Genomic DNA, 20,959 nt, shown 5'->3' on the forward strand with positions numbered 1-20,959 from the left:
GATCTTGTCAGGTAAGTATTTGCACAAATAAAGGTTATCTGCTAGTGTCCTCCTGCAAACAGAATCACTGATAAGACTTTGCTTTTTGCATCTGGACAAAGTATGTAGTCATGGTGCTTTGTTAGCACTAAGTAATTGCTCTGCATTTAAAGCCTGTTTATCATCAGCTTAGGTAATTTTTCTTCAATGGGTTAAATACCCTGACAGCTCTGCTAAAGCTACAACCAATTAATCTGCCCAAGCCTGACACTATAACCGAAGTACAAACGTGATAAGCAGAGCGAAATCTTCCTTTTACAGTGCAATCAAAAGAAAGCAAGTTAGCTGGCAGGTGGGCACAACCACGTCTTTTTTGTACCAAAAAGCCTGTTGAAACCTAGGAAGGGAAGGGGGGAGGAGAGGGGAAGCTGACACCAGGATTTCACGTGCCAGCCAGGAGTGTCTTGTTTGACCAGGTTGAGAACTGTATGACCGGGCTGTGACTCACGGGAGAGGCAGATGCACCAGTCTAGCACGCAGCCACACTCGGGCAGCCTCTCCACCCCTCTTCTGCAGGAAGCTGCTACACCCACAGCTGGCACAGCACCCCGGGTACCAAGTCCACTTCCTCAGTCAGCATGGGTCATACCCTGGCACTGCAACTTGCACCACACCAATTTACTTTTAAGCCACTGCACCACGCTGCAGACTAAAGGAGCTGACAAACAAGCACATGATGATTACCACTGCTCCCATATTAGTGTTATCCCTTAGACAAGTGGCAAGAGGACCTCTGAAGTCCTAGCAGTATGCACGACTGCACCCACCAGTGTGCACTCCAACCTCACTGAGAGAAGCTCACATTTTTCAGGGTTACTATATGATTTAAAAACTATAGAGGGATATCAGTGAATAGCCAGTTATCCCAAATATATGTGAGTTATCCAAAATGTATATGGCAGGGTAAACAACACCTATTGCTAGGTTTATCGCTTGAAATCATTTGGCATGGAATCTGTTAATTTAAGACAAAGAACAGCATTGGAGGTGATGGGGAAAGGTAGGATTTTTTTTTTCCAGCTTTTGATTTTGCATTACCTTGGAAATCTCAGCTCCCGAAAGTGTGTTGGGAGAGGAGGACCCTAACTTACCAGCAAAAAAAGTTACCTAGGGAAGTGGGGCCCTGGGAAACCCAGCGATTTGAAAGTCAAAAAGTAAGAATAAATTAATAAGACAAAACACCAGTTATTTAATTCTTGTGGTATTATACCAGATTGGTGACTTTTTCTCATTCCAAAAAAGCATTTGTGAATCATTTCACATTCGTGAGGTATGAAAACTCTTCTGATTCTGGGAGCAGAGATTCCTATGTATCTTCAGTCCACACTGTGGACTACTGTTAGATTTATTAGCAAGCATGTCCAGGGGAGGTATTGTTCCATGCTGTTATGAAATTCCCCATGAGCACCTCTACCTTAAAACAGTTACCCTTATCATCCATCAGCAACCCTGAGCCAGTATATAAACTTTTAGCTATAAAATGCAGTATGCTAACTCTCCCCTCTGTAGTTACTTGAGCAAGGTTACAGTAACATTGTGAAAGACAAGAACTGCTACAGATCAAACTCCAGTTTGCAATCAAGTACCGCTGTTACCAAAAGGATGCAGAGAATGAGAGGCATAGAGTTTCATTTTGAAATCAAAATAGCTTAGATCCCCAGTTAACTTGCACTGAAGAATAAGAAAATGTTCTTTGGTTTTGTCAGGCACTTCTGAACACTTGCATTTTGCTGTTGGAATTTCCGCTACAAAAACACAGGGATAAAACCGGCACAAGTCGTACTTAATATGGCATCCACACCTAACTGGAACTTCTTTTTTAAATGTAGCCTCAAAAAGTGAATAGAAACTACCATTCTGAAAGATATTACTGATCTATTTGACAAAGAGATGCAGGTGTGTTCTTAAACTGAGCTACAAGATCCAGTCCTCTGGAAAACTTATCATGTATACTGTTGGCATGCTCCTCAGCTGGTTGTCTACCATGGTAGAGCACTGGCTTGTGCTTTTAACCTTCCTTTAGGCGTACTGCCCCTACCCTGGCTGCTCTGGCACACGTCTTCTTGCTCCAGCTCTGTTTGTTACCCCTAGTTGAAACAAAAGCTCAAAGTCAAACCTAACCTTACCCTCTACAGTTTAAGCCATCTGCTTTCTGATTTTTAAGATGTTAGCCTGCAAGGACCCCGCATGCACAGTTACTGCTTCACAAAGACACAAGTGAAGCGAAGATGTGGTTTGTATGTAAGAGCTCCATTAATAGGCATGCTTTATTTCAGCTACTGCAATGAGTACGCACATGCAGGATCTATATAAAACAACAAATGGCTAACGCGCACATCTCTGCATTTATTTTCTCCTCTTTCCTCACTTTCGGGTATTGTTAAGTCCTAACATTGGATCCTTTCAGGATACCCAGATACCCTCTTTGAATGAGTTTCTCTCTTGCCCTCTTCCCAATCGCCCATGCAACAAATTTTCTTCTTCTGTTGGTTTTGCCATTAACTCAGAGCCCTAAGTGCTATGAAAACCAAATCTTTCTGCTCCTTTCCTGCTCAAACTTTCTTTCTGCAGTCTACTGCTTTCACAAGATGTGTCTTTGTTCTCCTGCTCTGCAATTTTCTAGTCTCCAAATGGCCTACCTGTTGCAAAGAAAATGGAGAAAAGAGTTTCATTTGACAGTTGGGACATGACTTAATGACCTTCTGTTGTCCTTAGCCTGAAAGATGACATAGCTCCAGCTTCACATACGTGAGGTATTTGGTGGTATAGTGATTGCATAAGATCAATCAGGATTCCTGTGACGTGTTTAGACAGGTTCCCCAATTGCCACACAAATATTTTGAAAGTAATCTACTCCTGTGTCAGAAGTGATATGTCTAAGGCCTCACTGTAGGAAGTGACAGGACTCTATTGTTCAGCATAACTGAATTTGGGCTTGTTTCGCATCATGCTGACAGACTGGCAGGCTCAGTCAGGAGCACAGGTCTGCAGCACTGGAGGTGTACCTTTAACCTCCTGCTGCAACAGCAAGCTCAGATGTGCTTGTCGTGTAAGATGCTAAGTAATGTATCCAGCACTGGAGTTTTGCTAGGGTGAAACTGATGTATTGCTGTTCTGGAGCTGACAGACAAATGGTATTAGGCAGAGACGAGTAGTAACAAGAGGGAATTTTTCCCATACGGTTTCTCACTACCATTCAGAAGACTGCAATGAGCACTAATGTATACGGGAATGTACTGCAGAACATATTACCTTGTGTCACTGCCATCTGTTTAAAATACCTGGGCTAGCAGCACCTGAACTGCAAGTTGAGGTGTACAGCTGAGAGAGCAGAGTGCCCAGAGAAGCTTGAGGGTTGACCCGGGTTAGCCCACCCTGCAGATGGGGGGGTGCCTGAAGACTTCCCCAAAAAAAAAATCATTCTGACTTGAAGAGCCTTCAACCATGACAAGAACAGAGGAAAAGAGGCTGTGGCACATGGACATGCTATTAGTCTGTCTTGTGTCTAGAGATAAAAGGAAGAAAGCACAACCAGAATAAAACTTGTATCATTCAGCATAACTTCACAGAATAACCTACCTCATGATTTAATGGACTTAATTAATTCTTGCTTTTTCTTAGCTATCAAATTTATTGACTCTATCTTGTTTGCCAGTGCCATTCATTCATCATCCCACAATCTGCAAGTGATGGCGGTGGGATCTGCACAACTCCACTTGTACTGATTTGTATGTTGGCATAAGCTTTCAGTCTTGCAGTTTCTGCCTGAACAGCATCCACACAAGCAAGACAACCAAAACAAGTAAGAACTTGTTGAGTAAAGACATTTGAGGCAAATTATGTCTGTTGCAATACTGAAGTGACAGCCACAGCAAACTAGGCATAACAACATCCCTTGTAAAACAGGGAGCGCAGCAACAGGCTCAGAGTCTCAGCTGGCTAATCTCAGAGGAGTACTGCTGATACGCAACTGGTGGAGGGCCTTATTCCTCCTCCCAGCCAAGTGCGAGTTCCTTATTTTTTTCCCTTTCAAATACAAAAAGAGCTTAGAATCTGGTGAAGCAACAGGTAAGAATAAATCATTATAACTGAAGACCACCACTTTTATTGTGAGCCTTCTAGCTACTTTTAGGATTTCTTCTGCTTTTTTTTTCTTTCTTTTCTTTCTATATAGTCACTTGCTTCTTTAAAGTTCACAATGTGTTTCAGCCCTGAGTTCTCTACTAGATGCCAAGTTTCAAAGTTTTCAAAGTTCCCAAAGTACCTATCTGTGCACACCAAGCATTATAAATAACATTTCCACATTTAAGCCAACTGGATCATGAGCTAACCTAGTTCATAGCCATCTGGAATTCTTCAGAAAAAAGTGACTTGTAAGCCCTGTAAACAGTTTTGTCTTCCCAGAGGACACCAAGAGTTTTTAACTTCATTGCCATCTTCATTTTGTGATCTGGGTTCAAGAGCTAGGTATAGATTTAAAGAAGATGATAATGCAAATAGTATTAATAAAAGAAACCTTAGAGTGATCTGCTTTTCCCTAATAAGGCAGGCTCTATCAGTGTCCCAAAGGCAGCAAGGTGCCAATATAATTAATCAGTCTGTTTTTAGTTCTCCCTAGACAGCAGTATTAACAGTTTGTTTCAGTCTGTTTATATGGGTCTGACAGGTCTTCAACATGCTGTGTTCACTTTCTTGTGATTAACAGTCATTCACATGCTAAGGTGAAGACCAAGCAGAAAAAGAATGTTTTTAGAGCTGGACAGATAACTGGATTCTCTCCCCCAGCCCTCCATTTCTAACTAGGTACTAAATTTAGGAGTGCTGTCTCACTGTATTGTTTAAACTCCTCCTTTTCTTGCAACTTGCCCATGTGACAAGCCAAAGGGAAATTTAAATCACCTATTTATTTACTTTTCATCTGTGCTCTATAAAGCCATCACTTTGATAGTGAAGGTTTGCACACTGGGATACCAGATGCAGAAAGCAAAGCCATTGGGACTGTTCTGGGCAAGCAATAGCTCATTCTGGGAAAACTTCTCTTCCTTTTCATCTCTGCAGACCTCTAAAGGGAGATCTGAGGAACGAGCTAAGCACCAAACCCAGCCCAACAGACCAAGGAGCAGCTGAAATCTAAGATGTGTTTTATACATTCCTTCAGTGGCTTTTACAGCACTTCTAACAAGTTCTACCAAACTGGAGATGCTTCCCTAGTACAAAACCAAACACTCCTTGGGTTGTGTCCTCCTTTCCACCACAGAGAGTTTTAATTGAACAGAGTGTGAAAGAACACTTGGATAAGAAAAGAGAGCATTTCGAGTATTTCCCAGTTCCCCTTTCTGCCATTCTGGGTGTTTCAGTTTAATACAGGGAGGTTTTTTCTCTCTCCTCCCCATCCTAGAAAAGATTATGCACACATTTTTTGCTAATTTTTGTTCATTCTCTCTTCTCTCCATTTCCTTAACACACCTCCCCTTTTGGGAGGTAGGTTTTGGAGCTCCCCCTTTGTCCTGGTTTCTTCACTAACTCTTAATTTCCTGAGATCCCTTCCCTCTTTGAGTCTCCTCCTTCTCCTGGCTTTCCCTCATCTCTTTGTCTCTAATCCATTGATTTCTCTGCTGAGGCCTCTTTTGATCTCTCTTCTTTCACTCTTACCCAAGTCCATTCAGTCTTGTGCCTCCTCCTGTCTATTTTAATCAGGGGATTCTTTTCTTCAGCATTAATCAGAAAGAATAATTTCTTTTCTGCCTTTTTTTTGTTTCTGAATCCCAGTCTTCACAAATCTCAGTTTCCTTTTACTTCTATTGCAGTTGAAGAGGATGGCATAGGAAAGTTATTACAGTTGAGCAGCAAAAGAGCTCTACAAGATAATGCCAACCTCTATAATAAAAGAGAAACTATCCTTATTTTTTAAATGCTGTAAGCTGCCCTATCAAGTAACAGGAATTAAACAGTAAGACACAAACACATATCAGTGCATAGTGCGTCTCGCACAAGAACTCAGCAGTGCTTTCCAGAAACCTGTTGCTATATCCTTCTCTTAGTTGTTCTAGGCAGTTCATCAAAGCAATGACATAAGTTATGCATCAAATAGCAGAACGCCTCGCTCCTTACCTGGGATAAAGGCACTAGTGCATCCTCCTCTCCCTCCCAGAGAATTCAGGTTCCCCATCCCTAAAACACCATGCTCAAAATACAGTCACTGATGGCATCTGCTTCCTTGCCTTTTCACGGCTCACAATTTCAAAGCAGTGGCTTTCCTATTTGCAGTCTTGTCTTACTTACAAACTTGAGGTATACAAATGCTTATAGATGCATTTACCATTAGATCAGCTGCCTGTACCTGGTGCCACTTGCCTCACAATATGGCATGGGCAAAGACATCTCCCCATCTCTTTTGGAGATCCACAACAAAAGCAGTTTGGTTTTTTCAAGATCACAGCTGTGGCTTGATAGTTTTCAGAAGATTGTTAATTTTCAGCTTGTTAGAAAAAATGAAGCAGGAGCTGAATGGACTAAGATACAGCACTTCCAAAATGAAGCTCACGTTTCACAGAACTACTGTTTCCACTGCAGAAAATTCAATATAAAACACCTTCTGCTGTGCTGTGATGTGTTTTCTGGTAAACAAAACACTCAGCACAGTCGTGTTATGGATGGAAAAGACAGTGGCTGAGCAAGAGCACAACTGCTCTGGTGTCACATAAATCACATCCTGGGTCACATGCCAGGAGGCTACATCTGGCCTCCGCCTTCATGTCAGATCATATCACAGAAGAGGGCAGAAGCGCTGAACAGGCAGTTGGCTCTGGGCTGTCCCATGCTTTGCCATACTCTGAGGTGTTTTAAGGATCTCAACAGTGCCTCCCCAAGCTGGCATTCTGATGCCATGGCAGGGAGCATGAGGTATCACACTTGACTGGAAATAGTCACCCTCAGCCGGGAAGCCTAAGGAGCAGTAAAAGATACTCACCACGATGTGTGACCCCTGGGCTAATAGTTGCCAAGAGCAATTTCATATATTCAGACCCTATAAAACCATCTTCTTTGGCAATAGATAACCCAGCTGCTCAGGGAAGTCAGATACAAGCACAACAGCTTTCTCAATGGTAACACCTTCAGAACAAGATTGTGAGGGAAAAAAAACCAAACAATGGAGAAAAGCAACATGACAAGGAAACAACATTGTTGTGCTGTACACTGTCTTGTGGTTCTTACCTTCTACGCAGATCTTCAGCCACTGCTGCTCTGCAGCTGAACAAATAGGCTCGGAGAGATTTTAGCTGCTGTCTCAGGCGGACAACAGTTGCCAGAGGTTCAGCGTGCTTGTACAACATGGGATTTTCCTGCTGGATATCGATCAATGGCTCCTCATAAATATATTCCAGGAACTCTTTGGCTTGCTTTGATACCTGAAAAATAAAGCCGTTCAGCTAGGCTTTCCTCCCAACTCTTTTTAAGCAGATCCTCCCCTCTGTGATCTGTCAGCTATTCCCTGCATCTGAAAACTTACTTTGTTACCAATTACAAATGAAGACAGAGCTGAGAGAGATCCAACTGTCTCTGCTTATAGCCAAGTCAAACTTCATGAAACCCGTCAAAGTTGAGCATGTGAGATAATTGCTTACTTACCCAATACACAGCAATATCTGCAGCCATACATGTTTTCACTGCTGGGTAACATAGCTTATCAGATGTTTTTTAAGTCTAAAAACTAATTACCAAGTCTCTTCCCTGTTAAGATTTTCCTGTTTGTTTGCTGCTTTCTTTTTGACAGGAAGCAAGTGATGAGGTAAGTGCCAAAACACATTAGAAAAGGAAACATACACACCACAAACCCAATCACATTGTACTAGTCCAGAGTATAGAACTCCAGTGTAAAGTATCACTCCCACTTGTTTCATACTCAGCCAGCAGGGATAAAATGATGTAAAAAGAAAATAATCAGAAGCATATCTATCGAGTTGTGGTTTTTTTAAACACAGACAAATAATGTCTGGTATTACTCACTCCCACTATTTCATCTGCAAATTTTTCTTAGGCCTTTTTCATGATAGTGCTCTGTTCTATCTCCAACTGCAAAGAGCTACTGTAATCTTGATAAATTAATGGGACTTTTGTTCCCACTAGAGAAGATACTCCTGTTTCTGAGGTGAGTAGGCCAAATCCCCCCTCATTCCTTATTTCTGTATTTTATCACAGCTGGAAAAGAGAAGATGGGATTATCCGAAATGAGCTGCAAATCACTTGAAACTGTGCTACGGAAATACTATTTGTTCCACAATTCAATTAGCCCTCCCAGACCTTGAAATCAGTGTTTACACTGAGTGAGGGAGGGACGAATTAGGCTAACAAAAGGAGAAAGGGCACATCATAGACTCTTGAGATTTAGGATGTTATTTCCATTTTGGTGCTCTAAGGTAGGAAGTAGGGAAAAGCAATAGACATTCTTATAAATTGCACCACTTCCAAAACCAGCACAAGTTACTAGCTACAAGACTCACTAGCTACTTTACAGGGAAAGCCAGCCCCAAATGTAACCTTTTCATGATGCATAATACAAATGTAAGAAATAATGCCAAGGCCAACCTTCCCACAAATAACTACACAGATAATACAATGTGCAATTTTAAATACAGCATAGCGTAACTTCACAGGTTCCCCAGGCCCTAAAATGGTACTTTGCCCAGCATCACTGTCTGACAGGTATGTGTTGGTTCACTCTGCATGCCTGACACAGGCACACAGGTCACGTAAAACATTAACTCACATAATCAACCATAGCTAAGTTACAAAAAGCTGAAATGTAGTCTTATAATGAGAAGGGTCAGGCAGTCACAATAAATCAGCTTGCTACCAGTCAATATTCTAGTACATCTACAAGCATACTTACAGTCCCTCAATTTAACTGGGCAGACTAGACACCTCTATTACATAAGCCAGGAGAAGTGAAAAGATGGAAAATGCAACAAGGTTTTAGCTTTAAATGTTATACAAGGATGGATGCTGACATTTCCAGACCTTTCTTTTCTAGCGGCTGCAAACTCGCAGTTCAGAATTCAATTTACCAGCAGTCAGCCTCCCTTGAAGCCTTCTGGCACAGTGAGTTCATTTCCTGCTGTGTTTGTCCGGCATTTTGCTGGAAGCCACCTGAACTAAACTGCAATACCTACTGTTTTTTGTGTGCAAACGGGGAAAACAGTTGGCCTGAGTAAAAGGAAGAAAAGATGTTCATGAGATCGCCGCTTTTCTTTTCCCTTCACACAAACACATGTAAAACACAAATATGAGAACAGTAGGGAGACAGGAAAAAAAAGTGAACCTAGGGACTGAACTCCTACTCTGACTGGGACAGAAGAAACATGCTGAACTGCCAAGGCCTTCCAAATAGCTTTTATTGCAGTCAAGGGGATTTTTCTTCTCCTACCCATGTGCTTTCAGGTGTTAAGCCCCAAGTGTGGGACATCACAGCTCTACAGAGTTCTACCGCTTCTGTTTTTTCATGACCTGTCTTGCCAAACTCAGACAAGAACCTCCCCATTTCCAAAATCTGCTTAATTGATGCAACAGTTTTGCTGCTGCTCAGATGTCTGGGAGTCCATGAAACATAAAAGAGAAACATGCCCAATTACTGTGTCATTATAAAAGCTTATATCCTAATGTACCCATTGGTGCTTGCTTTGCTGGAGACAGACAGAACAGACCCCAGAAACCTCTGCAAAGGCAGTGGGATGGAGTGCAGGTTTTCAAACCCTTCATTCCCTTTGCTGCCATGACTGACAGGCACATTTCAGACTGTGTGAAGAAGACCGAAACCGTGTTTGAGTTCTGTCCATCAAAGGTGCTATGTGCTTATTTCCTGCAGAACCAATCTAGCCTACGCCATGAGTCCAGCCAGAAGCAAATCACCACCACAGAAGCTCCACTTTCAGGCATTGCTGCACTACCTGTGAGGGGTAGGGTTGCACACTTAGGAGAAGCTCTGTTGTTTAGCTTCACTTGGGATGTTCCTGCACAGCTTTGTGTGGGCGCGCTGGCCAATTATGAGAGGTGAAATGCTGACAAATTAAGTGAAATCCCTTTAAAAGTGAGCACAAATAAAATTATTAGTACTTAGATAGCCTCAAGGAAGTGGGACGTGTATCTGTGTTTGCCGAATCAGCACATCTAATTAATACACTAATCAGGAATCATGCAGTTTCATTGTAACACTTAAAAGCAGCAGCCAGCACTAAGTTGCCTTTTAGAACGTACAGAAGAAATAAACATCAGGCTTTATCTCAGAACAGAGAAAGGAGAGGCAGATGTAAAAGCGCAGGCAATATGCGCTCTACCTCAGAATAGCACTCCGTCATTCCATGGAGGCATCGGAGGAACACGGATAAAAGCATATGTATGCAGAACTGAACAGAAAGGGGAAAACCCCAAAGATTTCACAAAAAAAAAAAAGAGAACAACTTGTTATTTTAATGCTATACATGGATGGGATGGAGTTGAGGAGATCCAACCAGTGATCTCAGCTCAGTTGTCACACTGGCACTGTGGTACATGATGTCCTCTTCACCTTCCCTCCCTGCCTTAGTTCTCTGCTCATATAGCTGGGGATGTTGTGTTTTCCTACCTTAGGGACAGCGTTCCTTTCTTAAATCCAACTCTCTGAGCACTTAGGCACAGAGACTGGTAAAGTATCTGCACAGAATTTGCTTGTGCTCCCAAGCCACCTCATAGCTGTTCTGCCTGTCTATAAAAGGTGCAAATTGATAACTTCTCACCATTACAGTGAGATTACACTAGATTAAGTTTTCAGTGAATGCTTAAACTTGAAAGTCCCATTTCCTTTTGTGCCTCAGCTGCCTACACCAAGACCACAGGAGACAGAGCATAAAGCATAGTTTTTACCCTGCAGGTTTAGAAAACCAGTTTATTTTCTTGGCAATATTACCACTCGATATGAGTTTGCCTTACCATCCACTTGGTCTGTATCAGGGCTACCTATACTACCGTGGGCTAGCAAGTTTAGTCCTTTGTAGAAGCATCCAAAGGAAGAATGCTCAAATATTTTATTCCTAGCTTCTAGGAAAGGGAAGGAGATTTGTCCCCACACGTAAGAGCTCTGTAACTCGGAAGAATCTTGCATTTTATGGTGGAAGACTATAATTTTCCTGATGGCAGGCTCTGGCTACCTTTTAATAATCTCCCTTCCTGACAAATTTTCTTCTTCAAGCTGGCTGCTTTTCCTCTAATAGGGCATTTACTGGTTATTTTTTTCCTTTTCAAATAGCCCATAATAATAATATTTGCAGACACAAAACATCAAACAGCCTCTCCCAACAGTGGCTGCTAGGTCTGAAGCTCTAGCATGGTCTGGATTCATTATGAGTCTGTTATTGTTCCAGCATATGCTCCCCAAGACAGCAAAACAACACTGCTACTGTGTTTGCTGGTGTAATGCTTTGAGGCATGCAATCAGTTGCCCCTATCTAGCAACCAGCCACCAAGGCGGTAGCAAATAGCAGATTACAGAAGTTTCAGAGAAGCTGCTTGTGTGGCAAGTGAACAACTATAGGATTTTCTCTTTACGTTGCTTTTGTCTGTCAGGTCCAAACAAGTGCTATAGCAATGTCCTTCTAGTGCCTTTGAAATGTTCATGCCAAGAGACACGACATACTGGGCCATGCAAACACCGTGTTCAGGAATGCCAGTTTCCTGTAGGCATTTCCACAGTTTAGCATCTATCACCAAGCAGTGCCCATCTATAGTCCATTGTGCCAATTCATAGTCCCCTGTGCTCGTGAAACAGGTACTTTTCAAGGGTCCAGTAAGTGCAAAGATTAGGGCTAAAAGAGCCTGTCTCTTGAACAACCAGATAAACAATGAGGGAAAAGATGCCACCAAGAAAGAGAAGCATGGCTGCTCCCGTGGAGGGGTGCCTTAGGCCCGACTAAGGAAAGTGATGAAAACATCTGCCTTGTTGAGGGTGGTTCACTCTGGAAAAAGGCACAAAGATGACAGTATTCGCAGTTAAGGCCTGTAACTTTCAATCTGTTGTAACGTCTGTCCTTCTATCTAAAGAGTAATTCTGTTCACTCACTAGCAAGCCAACCCGCAGGGAGATTACCTTGTATTTGGAAGTGTCCCAGTTATGAACCAGCCGTGCAGGGATGAGGAAGGTGTCATCCACATGGCAAGTGCTGCAGTAATACCATCCACTGTAGCTGCACACCTTGGCTTTCCCATTGGACAAGCCTATGGAGCGCTGACAGCCTGGAGAAGAGAGAGGGGGTAAAAGCCTGGGTTTGTACACCATGCCAGAGTACACACTCGAGGTAAGTAATTATGAGACCCTTTTTAAATTTTATTTATTTTACCAATGAGCCATTTCTCAATCCCTAAAAACCAGAAGAATAAAGATAATAAATATATAAATACTAAAAAACCTATTGCTGAACAAGCATACACTAACTTGGGCATTTATGGCAAAGAGTTCAGAGAACAGTGAAAGGATACTTAGCATTTCTCAAGAAACAAAGGCAGAAGACCAGCTTTGAGCTACTGGGCATTTAACAGCCATGGCCATCTGAAAACCGTGACCTGAAGCTTATATAGAGAACACCAGACTGCAGAATTACTGTGTGCTTGCTCCAGACAGCTTCCATTTTCCCCACAACAGAATGGGTGCACTGGCTGCCTGGAAGAGCACAAGCCAGCTCCTGCTGACAGCCAGAAGGGATGCTGACTTGGCAGGTAGGATTGGGCCACATAATTAGCATAGCCAAAGCAAACCACAGTCAGGCCATGAATAATAACTCTGAGCAGCAGTCACATTGGGAATGAGTAGCCCTTGACTAGCAGTAGTGACACAACTCAGTTTCCTGCAGGTTTTGGGGTTATTTTTTCCTTACAATTGGATTGCCCTCTATCTTACAAGGTCTGAAGTCTGCCTGCTACTTTTTTCACAGCTGGATCCCTTGCCTCTTCCCGTACTCTCTTATGTGCAGTCCCTGGAGTAAAACAATGTATTTAAAAGCTGCTGCTTTAGTTGGAAAGAACAATGCAGAGCTCTTCTTCACCTGACCACAAAACCACACAGAAACTCAATGAATTTGACACCTCTTTCTCTCAGCTGTGACTAAAATAAGCCACAGGTTCAAATATTAGAGTGAAGGGTTGAAGACAGACAGCACAGTCACATTAAGCAACCTGCTCAGGAAGCGAGGCTAAAAATGTTTGGATAAAATACAATGAGATGTCTGTGGTTGTTATTAACACCTCTTTAACACAGCACACATGATGGCATTTCTCTTTTCCCTCAAATATTAGTGTTCCTGACAGCTACAGACACAACTAGCACCAGAGACTCATTCCAGCACGTGCTGTATGCTCAGAAGGTCTCTGCTGGAACTGGTTCGCAATACTGATCAGCAGAGACCTAGAGACCTTGTGCATCACTTTCACGGCAGAAGTGTTGGTTAACAGAGCTTTTAATGCAGAATTTAACTGAATGACTGCTTTTGTTCATGTAACTGAATTTGTTTAGTCATGTAACTTCTCACACTGAAGGCATCATATTTTGCCAGGAGAAGGTATCCTTATTTTAGGAGAGATTTCAGCTCAACTACTGTAGGCATAAATGGAACTCCTCCTTCTCCCCACTAGCTGATGCTACCATGTCCCCTCTGCTCTAATCAAAATAATTAGAATAACCTGACCAGTACAATTGGTTCACTTCCTTCTCTTCCACACTCCAGAGGCACTGACTCTCTGCAATACTCACTCTCAAGTGAATCAGTGTGAGACATGTCCTGTCTCTTTCTCCCCTTTTTAAGTGAGGATATGCAGTTTCTTGAAAAAGGAAAATATCTAAACCAGTCAGTTGATGAAAGAGACACTTTTATTAATGTTTCCTCTTTTGCCATTCATAAGATCAGAGCGGAAGTACAAACATCTATCTCAAGTGGTGTAACATACGTAATGCAAAAATGTGATCTCAGCCAACAACTGAATAGAAAACCCAAACATCATGACTGTAAACTATTATCACTGTAGATACAATTCTGGTATGGCAAATATTAGCAAAAAAATATCATTTCTGACTGTGGCTTGGGATTAGAATTCAAGAGTCAACAACTCCGTACTTCCCTCAGTGCAAAGCAGGCATTTTCCCATATTTCCTTTCCTGCTCCTTTCCTTTGTTAAAAAAGCAGTTTTTTGCCAAGTCAGTTAAAAGAGTTTCCATGCAGTCCTGCTCCACTATGCTGTCATGGATGAAGTCAGGCACACCGGGTAAGTAAGCTTAGCATCAGTGCTCTGTAGTACATATAGAACTATTCTTTCAATATTTAAAATGCATTCACACATAAATGTGAAGGTTTTGAACAGCTTATGAGACATGAAATACCAGTCCTGTTTGACATTACATTTGCCTGAGTAGTAGCCCTGGAAGACGCTTGCAGAAGGTACTCACACTGTTGCTATGGAGCCCATGCTTTTAAAAGCACAAGAGGGGGAAGTCTTGCCCCTTTGTAAAGAAAACAGAGAAGTATACCCAATCCTCTCCTCATGGAGCAAGATGAAGAAAACTAGGAAAGAGAGCATTCCCTTTTCCCAAGCTAAATGGGAACAAGCCCTCAGAAAGGATGATTTTATTAGCAATACCTCAGTACAGCACATTCTTCTGTGCCAGCCTTGCTAAAGGAAGTGAAGGGTCTGTATCTTATCCTCAGTAGTTGTCTCTGAATTCCCTATCACTGAAAAGCACTGAGGCATCCATCTTTATACCTCAACTGGCTCCAACTTCAGCTTTCATTACATACAGCCATCTCCTCAAATTGGATAAAATGGAGACTGCTAAATGACATGCAGTATTTTCTAGATCAATGTGTTTGGACCAGTTGAGGAAGTACTAGTAGTAGAGTTGTGTCTGAATGAGACTGAAGTGTCCTAACTCAATACCACTGAAATCTTTATAAACATTCCCCACTAGCCAACACTTACTCATCTTGAGATGAGGATGGGACAGGACGCACTGATTTAACCCGACTGCTACTGCGCGCTGTCCACTGCACAGGCCAGTGTGATAACTTGCAGTTGACAGTCTGTCTTCGTACCCTAACTCCTATCTCATAGACTGAAGGCAAGAATAAGCTAAACTCCGATTTGAATAGCCATAATCTTAAACTAAAATATTTGCAATTGAGAAGTGATGATTTTGAGGCCTAATGTCTTGCAATCTCCTAGAGCCAGAAACTCACTCCAGTTCATGGAGTTTACTCAGGAGAGAAATGCCAAAGCACAGAAGTGCTGGGGGGCCTTCCCCCCTCCTCCTATGTCCAGCCCATAAGAACTGAAGGTCTCCAGGGTGAAAACGGTCTCAGCAAGCAACCTTGAATTCCCTTCCCTTCAGGAAGGGTGGCTTTATAAGAGGAAAAAGTGGAAGAAGTTCCTACCAGAGCAGCATTTCTCCCTTATTCCAGCTCTTCTCTGAGCCCACATTTGTTTCCTTGTTCCTCAGAAACACATATTTACATAGAGTATTTCTCATTCCTCTTCATATTCTCAAGTAAATCATATTCTGCAAAGCTACACAACAGTTGTAAGGTTGGGGTATTTTAGATGAGAATGTGGCATTGGCACCTACTTTGTATTTTCCCTTACCTTACAAGCTTTGCTGTTTGAAAATCACCATCTTTTCCATTCCCATCTGTTACGATTCATAATGATGGCTATTTCCACAATCCTTTCAAATCAAGTTATCAAAGCACTGATTTTCTTTGATGTTATGCAGTTCAAAGTGATGTAGTGCGACAAACATATTCCTGTGGCACAGACCACTTATGCTACTTTGTTTTTTTAAGATGGGAAAAAAATAGAGCACAAGTGAGAGAGAAAGAAGAGGAGGAAGGAATAGCTTGTGGCTTAACACCCTTGGAAATCCTGCATCTGCACGTTCAGGTACATAAAGTTGCCATCATGTTTACCAGAAGCAAAGCTAGTATTGATTCCTGGCTTTAAACTCTTGAGCACCCCTCCCAGCAAGAGAGTAAGATGTAGCTGACCACCTCAGAGATCAGTAACACAACTCAACAAATAGTCTAAAGTAAGGCAAGGGACCATTTAATGTTTGCAGAGAGAACACTTGCCCATAGCTAGAGAAAGGATGGGGGTAAAACGTGGCACAACTTTGACCAAGCCTCTCTCACCTACTCCTAATGCCTACATAGAACATTATCCAGGTAACGGCCACACAAAGGTCTGGCAAACCCTGAGCCTAGAGGAAGGAAAATACTGTCATATTTACTAGCATTTCAAATCATCCCTACCTAAAGGACATTACAGAGCAAGCTACAGAGGATAGAAGTGTAGCTGTAGGTACACTGTTAGCGAAGAGATGGAAGGAGTAATCCAAAACCTTTAATCACAGAAAATATAACAAAACAGCCTTGGAATCAAGCAAAGAAAATAGGGGTTAGAAAAATAGCAGCAAGAAAGTGCTGCTGAGCACAGATGAATCTCTCTCTACGACATCTCTGTGGCCAGAGCAGGAGTATCATCAAGAGGCTCATTTCCAAGTGCTAAGACTTTGGGAAGAAAGTAGCACAGGAAGATAAGGTTAAAAAGTTATAATGAGTCTCTCTTCTTGACTTCAGGTGGTGGTGAGGATAGTGTGAAAGAGAAATCCAAGACTCTTGAATACAATTCCTCTCCTGCAAAGTATGGAAAACCCCATTTCTGCCACTTTCAGGGTGCTCCATACTGTTACAGCCAAGGAAGACACACGTAAGTATCCTTTTTGTCCAGATACCTTTTTCTTCAATCTTTTAGCAAGAAAAGATTGGAGCAGCTTTACAGTGAAACACAGACCAAACTAGAATTAAATACACAAATGCTTTCCTTATTCAAGTTCCTTGCTCAGTATCAGGAAAAAGCAACTCCCTCATGATTGTGTACCATAATTAAATCTGTGACAGATTAGCTTAGAAGCTAATTCGTTTAGAAACAACATACAATATGAAGAAAAGAAAATGACCCACAGACTTCAAAAGGCTTTCAGCATGATAAAGCCATAACGCAGACTAAGCAGAAGGAGCACAGCAACAAATTTTCAGAGTGTTAGATCACACACACAACATTGCCCTAGCTGCTCAGCACAAACACAGAGAAGGTGAGAATTACTTCAATTGCTGGCCTTGTGCTTCTGTGCATCTATTCCAATTCACTCCACCATGGGAAGACTCCAGTTCACAAGGAAGACTGATAATCCAGCTCAGTTCTCCTTCATGGCTACCCAGGTTTGAATTTGCATTAGTTTGTCCTTCTCCCAGCATCACTGCTTTTTTCCTTGCAATTCTTGCAATTCCTTTCTGAATTTGCAATTCTCTTGAACTTGCAATTCTCTTTCTGAAGAAAGAAAAACCTCACACACCTCTAAGCAAAGCCTGACACTTCGCTCACCTTGCCTACTTTTTTGAGTCTTATGGACTACAAAAAAACACTCAAATCAACAAAATCTTAACCCATTAATGGCATAAGATTTTCCCTGTGGGTTTGACCCTATCCAGTTATAATTATCTAAGCAATGTATAAATCCCATGTTATTTATGTCAGTAAAAAACAAATCCCACTTTAATTATAATCTAGATTAGCTTCTCCAGAAATAAAGAAGGGTTCACTAGCCCCCAGCTCCTAGACTCTTTTATTTTTTAATAGACTCCAAAGGATGGACAAACTGTTTTGAATCAATGGAAACCTTGACTATTAGCTGGAACTCAGGACTAAGCCCTAAATTAACAGCTTTCCCATCTTCCTTTGTGCCATATGAAGATATAATGCACAGCTCTGCCTTTGTCTTGCAAGCTCAGCTAAGTTAGTCTAGGCTTGCTGGTTACAGGCTGTAGCCTAGGCTGGGGAGACAGACCACTCCAGAGTGACCCATCTCATCCTATTAGTGATGTCCCACAGGCACACTGCCACAGAGCATCCCACCAAGGCAGGTGAGATGAATCATACCCATGGCACCCAGGCTTTTTTCCTATCAGTGAAGACTGGATTAGCGTAGACATCCAATACTCAGCCTGCTAGGGGTAGGTGAAGTAAACAACACCCTGTTGTCAGTCATGCCAAACACACAGAGCTGTGGCCCTCACCAAGAAGATGAGCAATCAAGAAAAATAAAAATCAGTGGTGGAAACAAGCCAGGTGGTAGCACACATACATCACACACAACATTCTGTGTGTCTGTGCTACACTTATCCCTTGTAGAAGATCTCATACAGCATGTTGCAGGTTACACAGTTAAATTCTGACTTCCCAATAAAACTAATATTAGTTAAGCCTGCAAATGTAACACTGAAAAGACAAATGTCAAGGTGTAAGCTTGCACTTTGCATATACAAGTCCACAGCAACATTTCATCAATAAATCAGGACCAAAAAATACCAGCTGTGTGTCAAATGGCTGCAACAAAACTGTACTTTTGGAAACTAGCTTTTCATTTGCTTGGATTTCCCCACTTGAATTTCACCAGATTGTAGGTTCTTTCCCTTTTAGTGTTAAATGCTGAGAAAGGCTGAGATGCCATTTTCCCCAGAGAACTTGCTCCAAGGGAATTAAAAACAGCTCTGCAGATATGCATGACATACAGTTGTACTGTATCCTTTCAACTCCTTTCTCCCTATTCCCAGGACAAAAGGACTGAGAAAGAATGCCATACACCTCAAGCTAATCTGCTGTTCTTTCCCCCGTGCCCTTAAGGGATTGTTTTCTGCAATATCTGGTGCTTTGCTGAGACTCGAAGCACTGCCTGACAGAAGGGAAGGGGAGCTCCCATGGAATGACTTATTGGCAGGATTCAGTAATTCACCAGCTCTTTAGTGAGGGATGAGAACTGAACAGTCTCCGGGCCAGCTCTTGAAGTCTGCCAGCTAGGAGTAAGCAGATAATTTGAGCATAATTAATAATGGTATTCCCATTCCTACAGCTGATTACACTCATGCTTGTATTTTTATACTGAGAAGGTAGGAAAGAGAACAGAGCAAAGAGCAGAGCAGCCTTTTGTGTGATCAGAGCAACAGGTCAACTCCAAACCAAATCCTATGAAGGTGCAAATCCCACTCTGCAAATGTGCCAGCCAAATCCCAGGAAGGTGGAAGACCTAACTTCTATCAGTGCAGAAAAAGCTAATAGTTTTCACTGCCATTTCCCCTAGTCAAGCCATCTTCAAACCAGACTGAAGAGATCACTCACTTTACCCCTGAAGATAAGGTCTTCCGTGATTGTAACTGATCACTGCTAACAGGCTTGATCAACCCGAGCAAGTAAAAGAGATTCTACACAGCATCGTCTGATCCTTCCCCAAACAAGAGCTGCCACATGGCAAAGCACCGTGGACCAGCAACAACGTGTTTTGAAATATGCAGGTCCACTGCAAATTAAGTACTCCTTGCTATGCAAATTCAAATTACCCTTGCCTGGAAACCTTCCCCCTGCTTCTCCCAACAAATCAGTGACCTTGTTTAGACACAGTGGATTTTCCAAATACTAATTTAGACACGGATGATGTTTTTTCTGCTCAGCTGGCTCTGGCTAGCAAAGAATAAGAGTTTAGAAATACCACTGCTAGCAGTGGAAGTTTTACTTTTGAATCAATGGAAACAGGGCCTGAAAGTCACATGCAAGACTGGAAGACTGTGGTCTAAAGTGATGATGCTTAAACACTGAAACTTTTACTTGTTTGCAGAACAAATTCTCAGGGGATTTTAGAGACCCAAATACGGGGAAGGCAAAAAGCTGCCAAAGTCTTGGAACAAAGATCAACTGAAACAAAACCAAGCACAAAATATATACAGCACTTAGAAAGCACAACCCTAACAGCCCTGGACAGGAGAGAACAACTGTTATTTGGGACTAAAAATGTGACAAGTGTGCTGACAACCTTTCAAAGGGCATTCTGGTATTTTATTATTGTGCTGTGTTTGCTAATATTTGTCCCCTAGTGTTTCTATTCCAGTGTCATGCTACAAATAGGTACTGGGCGGGATGACCGCTCACAAAGAATTTGCTAAACCCAGAGAAGGAGCACTCATGCTTTTCAACTATCTGGACTTGGGAAGTTTCAACTGTATGGCTTTTTGAGAAGTTGAACAAAGTCAGCATCGCACCTGGTTTTGGGGGGCTTGGGGTTTTAATCAATTAGGAAAATACTTTCTTTTCATTGAGGGGAAAAAAATGAAAGGAACTTCACTTTTACCACAGTAGGGGCTAGTTTCAGATCTGTGGGGTGAGCTAGAGCACAGGCTTCACGAGCTGAGCGCGTTGCACTGGACTGTTCTCCATCTACGCACATGATCACAGCACTAGAGGCAGAATGACTCCTTGAAAGTCAACAGCTTTCCACCTGCTGCTCAGTTTGACAGGGCTGGAAGCTCAGGAAATAGCCCATTTACTAACCCTGGCTTCTCTGCACCCTAGTGTTCAGCTCAGCCAGCCAAGTCGCTGAAGCCCTAATAGCCGTATTTATCCTTCTGGCAAGTGAGGAGACACGGAGAAAGCAGGGAAGAATGGACAGAAGGCACCCCAGAAGAGTAGCAAGGAAAGCCACAGAGACAAATGTGTTTTGGGTGTAGAGCACATTTTGCAGAAGGCAGGAACTCCCCCATCCATTAGGACTTGCTGTCTAAGCAACAAGAGTTGCTGGCAGACACAACTGACCCCTCTAAAAAAAACTGTTTCAGTAAATGACAGGGAGAGCAAAAATAGAAGATGAAAAGGAAGAGAGACATCAAAAGAACAGGAGCTATACAAACCAGGAGGCAAGCGCAGAGGCCATTTGTCTTCCCCATCTATGGAAATGTGAAGGCACATGCCAAAGGAATAGCAATAGTGAAGGGCACCTGAGGACATTTGCTCCTTACAGATCCCTCTAGGA

The 20,959-nt window shown here is 42.3% G+C and overlaps 1 protein-coding gene across 1 annotated transcript in view; it reads right to left on the reverse strand.

Annotated features, from left to right (window-relative positions):
• The window catches only part of PLEKHM3 (pleckstrin homology domain containing M3), a gene marked incomplete at its 3' end in the record, with an annotated part of 69,545 nt that overhangs the window by 33,215 nt on the left and 15,371 nt on the right, over positions 1–20,959 (reverse strand). Inside the window, exons 3-4 of the mRNA XM_080621394.1 lie at positions 12,155–12,300; positions 7,255–7,448 (exon numbers count right to left, since the gene is read on the reverse strand). Of these exons, the coding sequence (XP_080477520.1) occupies positions 7,255–7,448; positions 12,155–12,300 (340 nt within the window). The remainder of the gene's footprint in view (positions 1–7,254; positions 7,449–12,154; positions 12,301–20,959) is intronic.

Source organism: Psittacula echo, assembly GCF_963264785.1.
Source record: "Psittacula echo genome assembly, chromosome: 6".
Classification (NCBI taxonomy): domain Eukaryota; kingdom Metazoa; phylum Chordata; class Aves; order Psittaciformes; family Psittacidae; genus Psittacula; species Psittacula echo.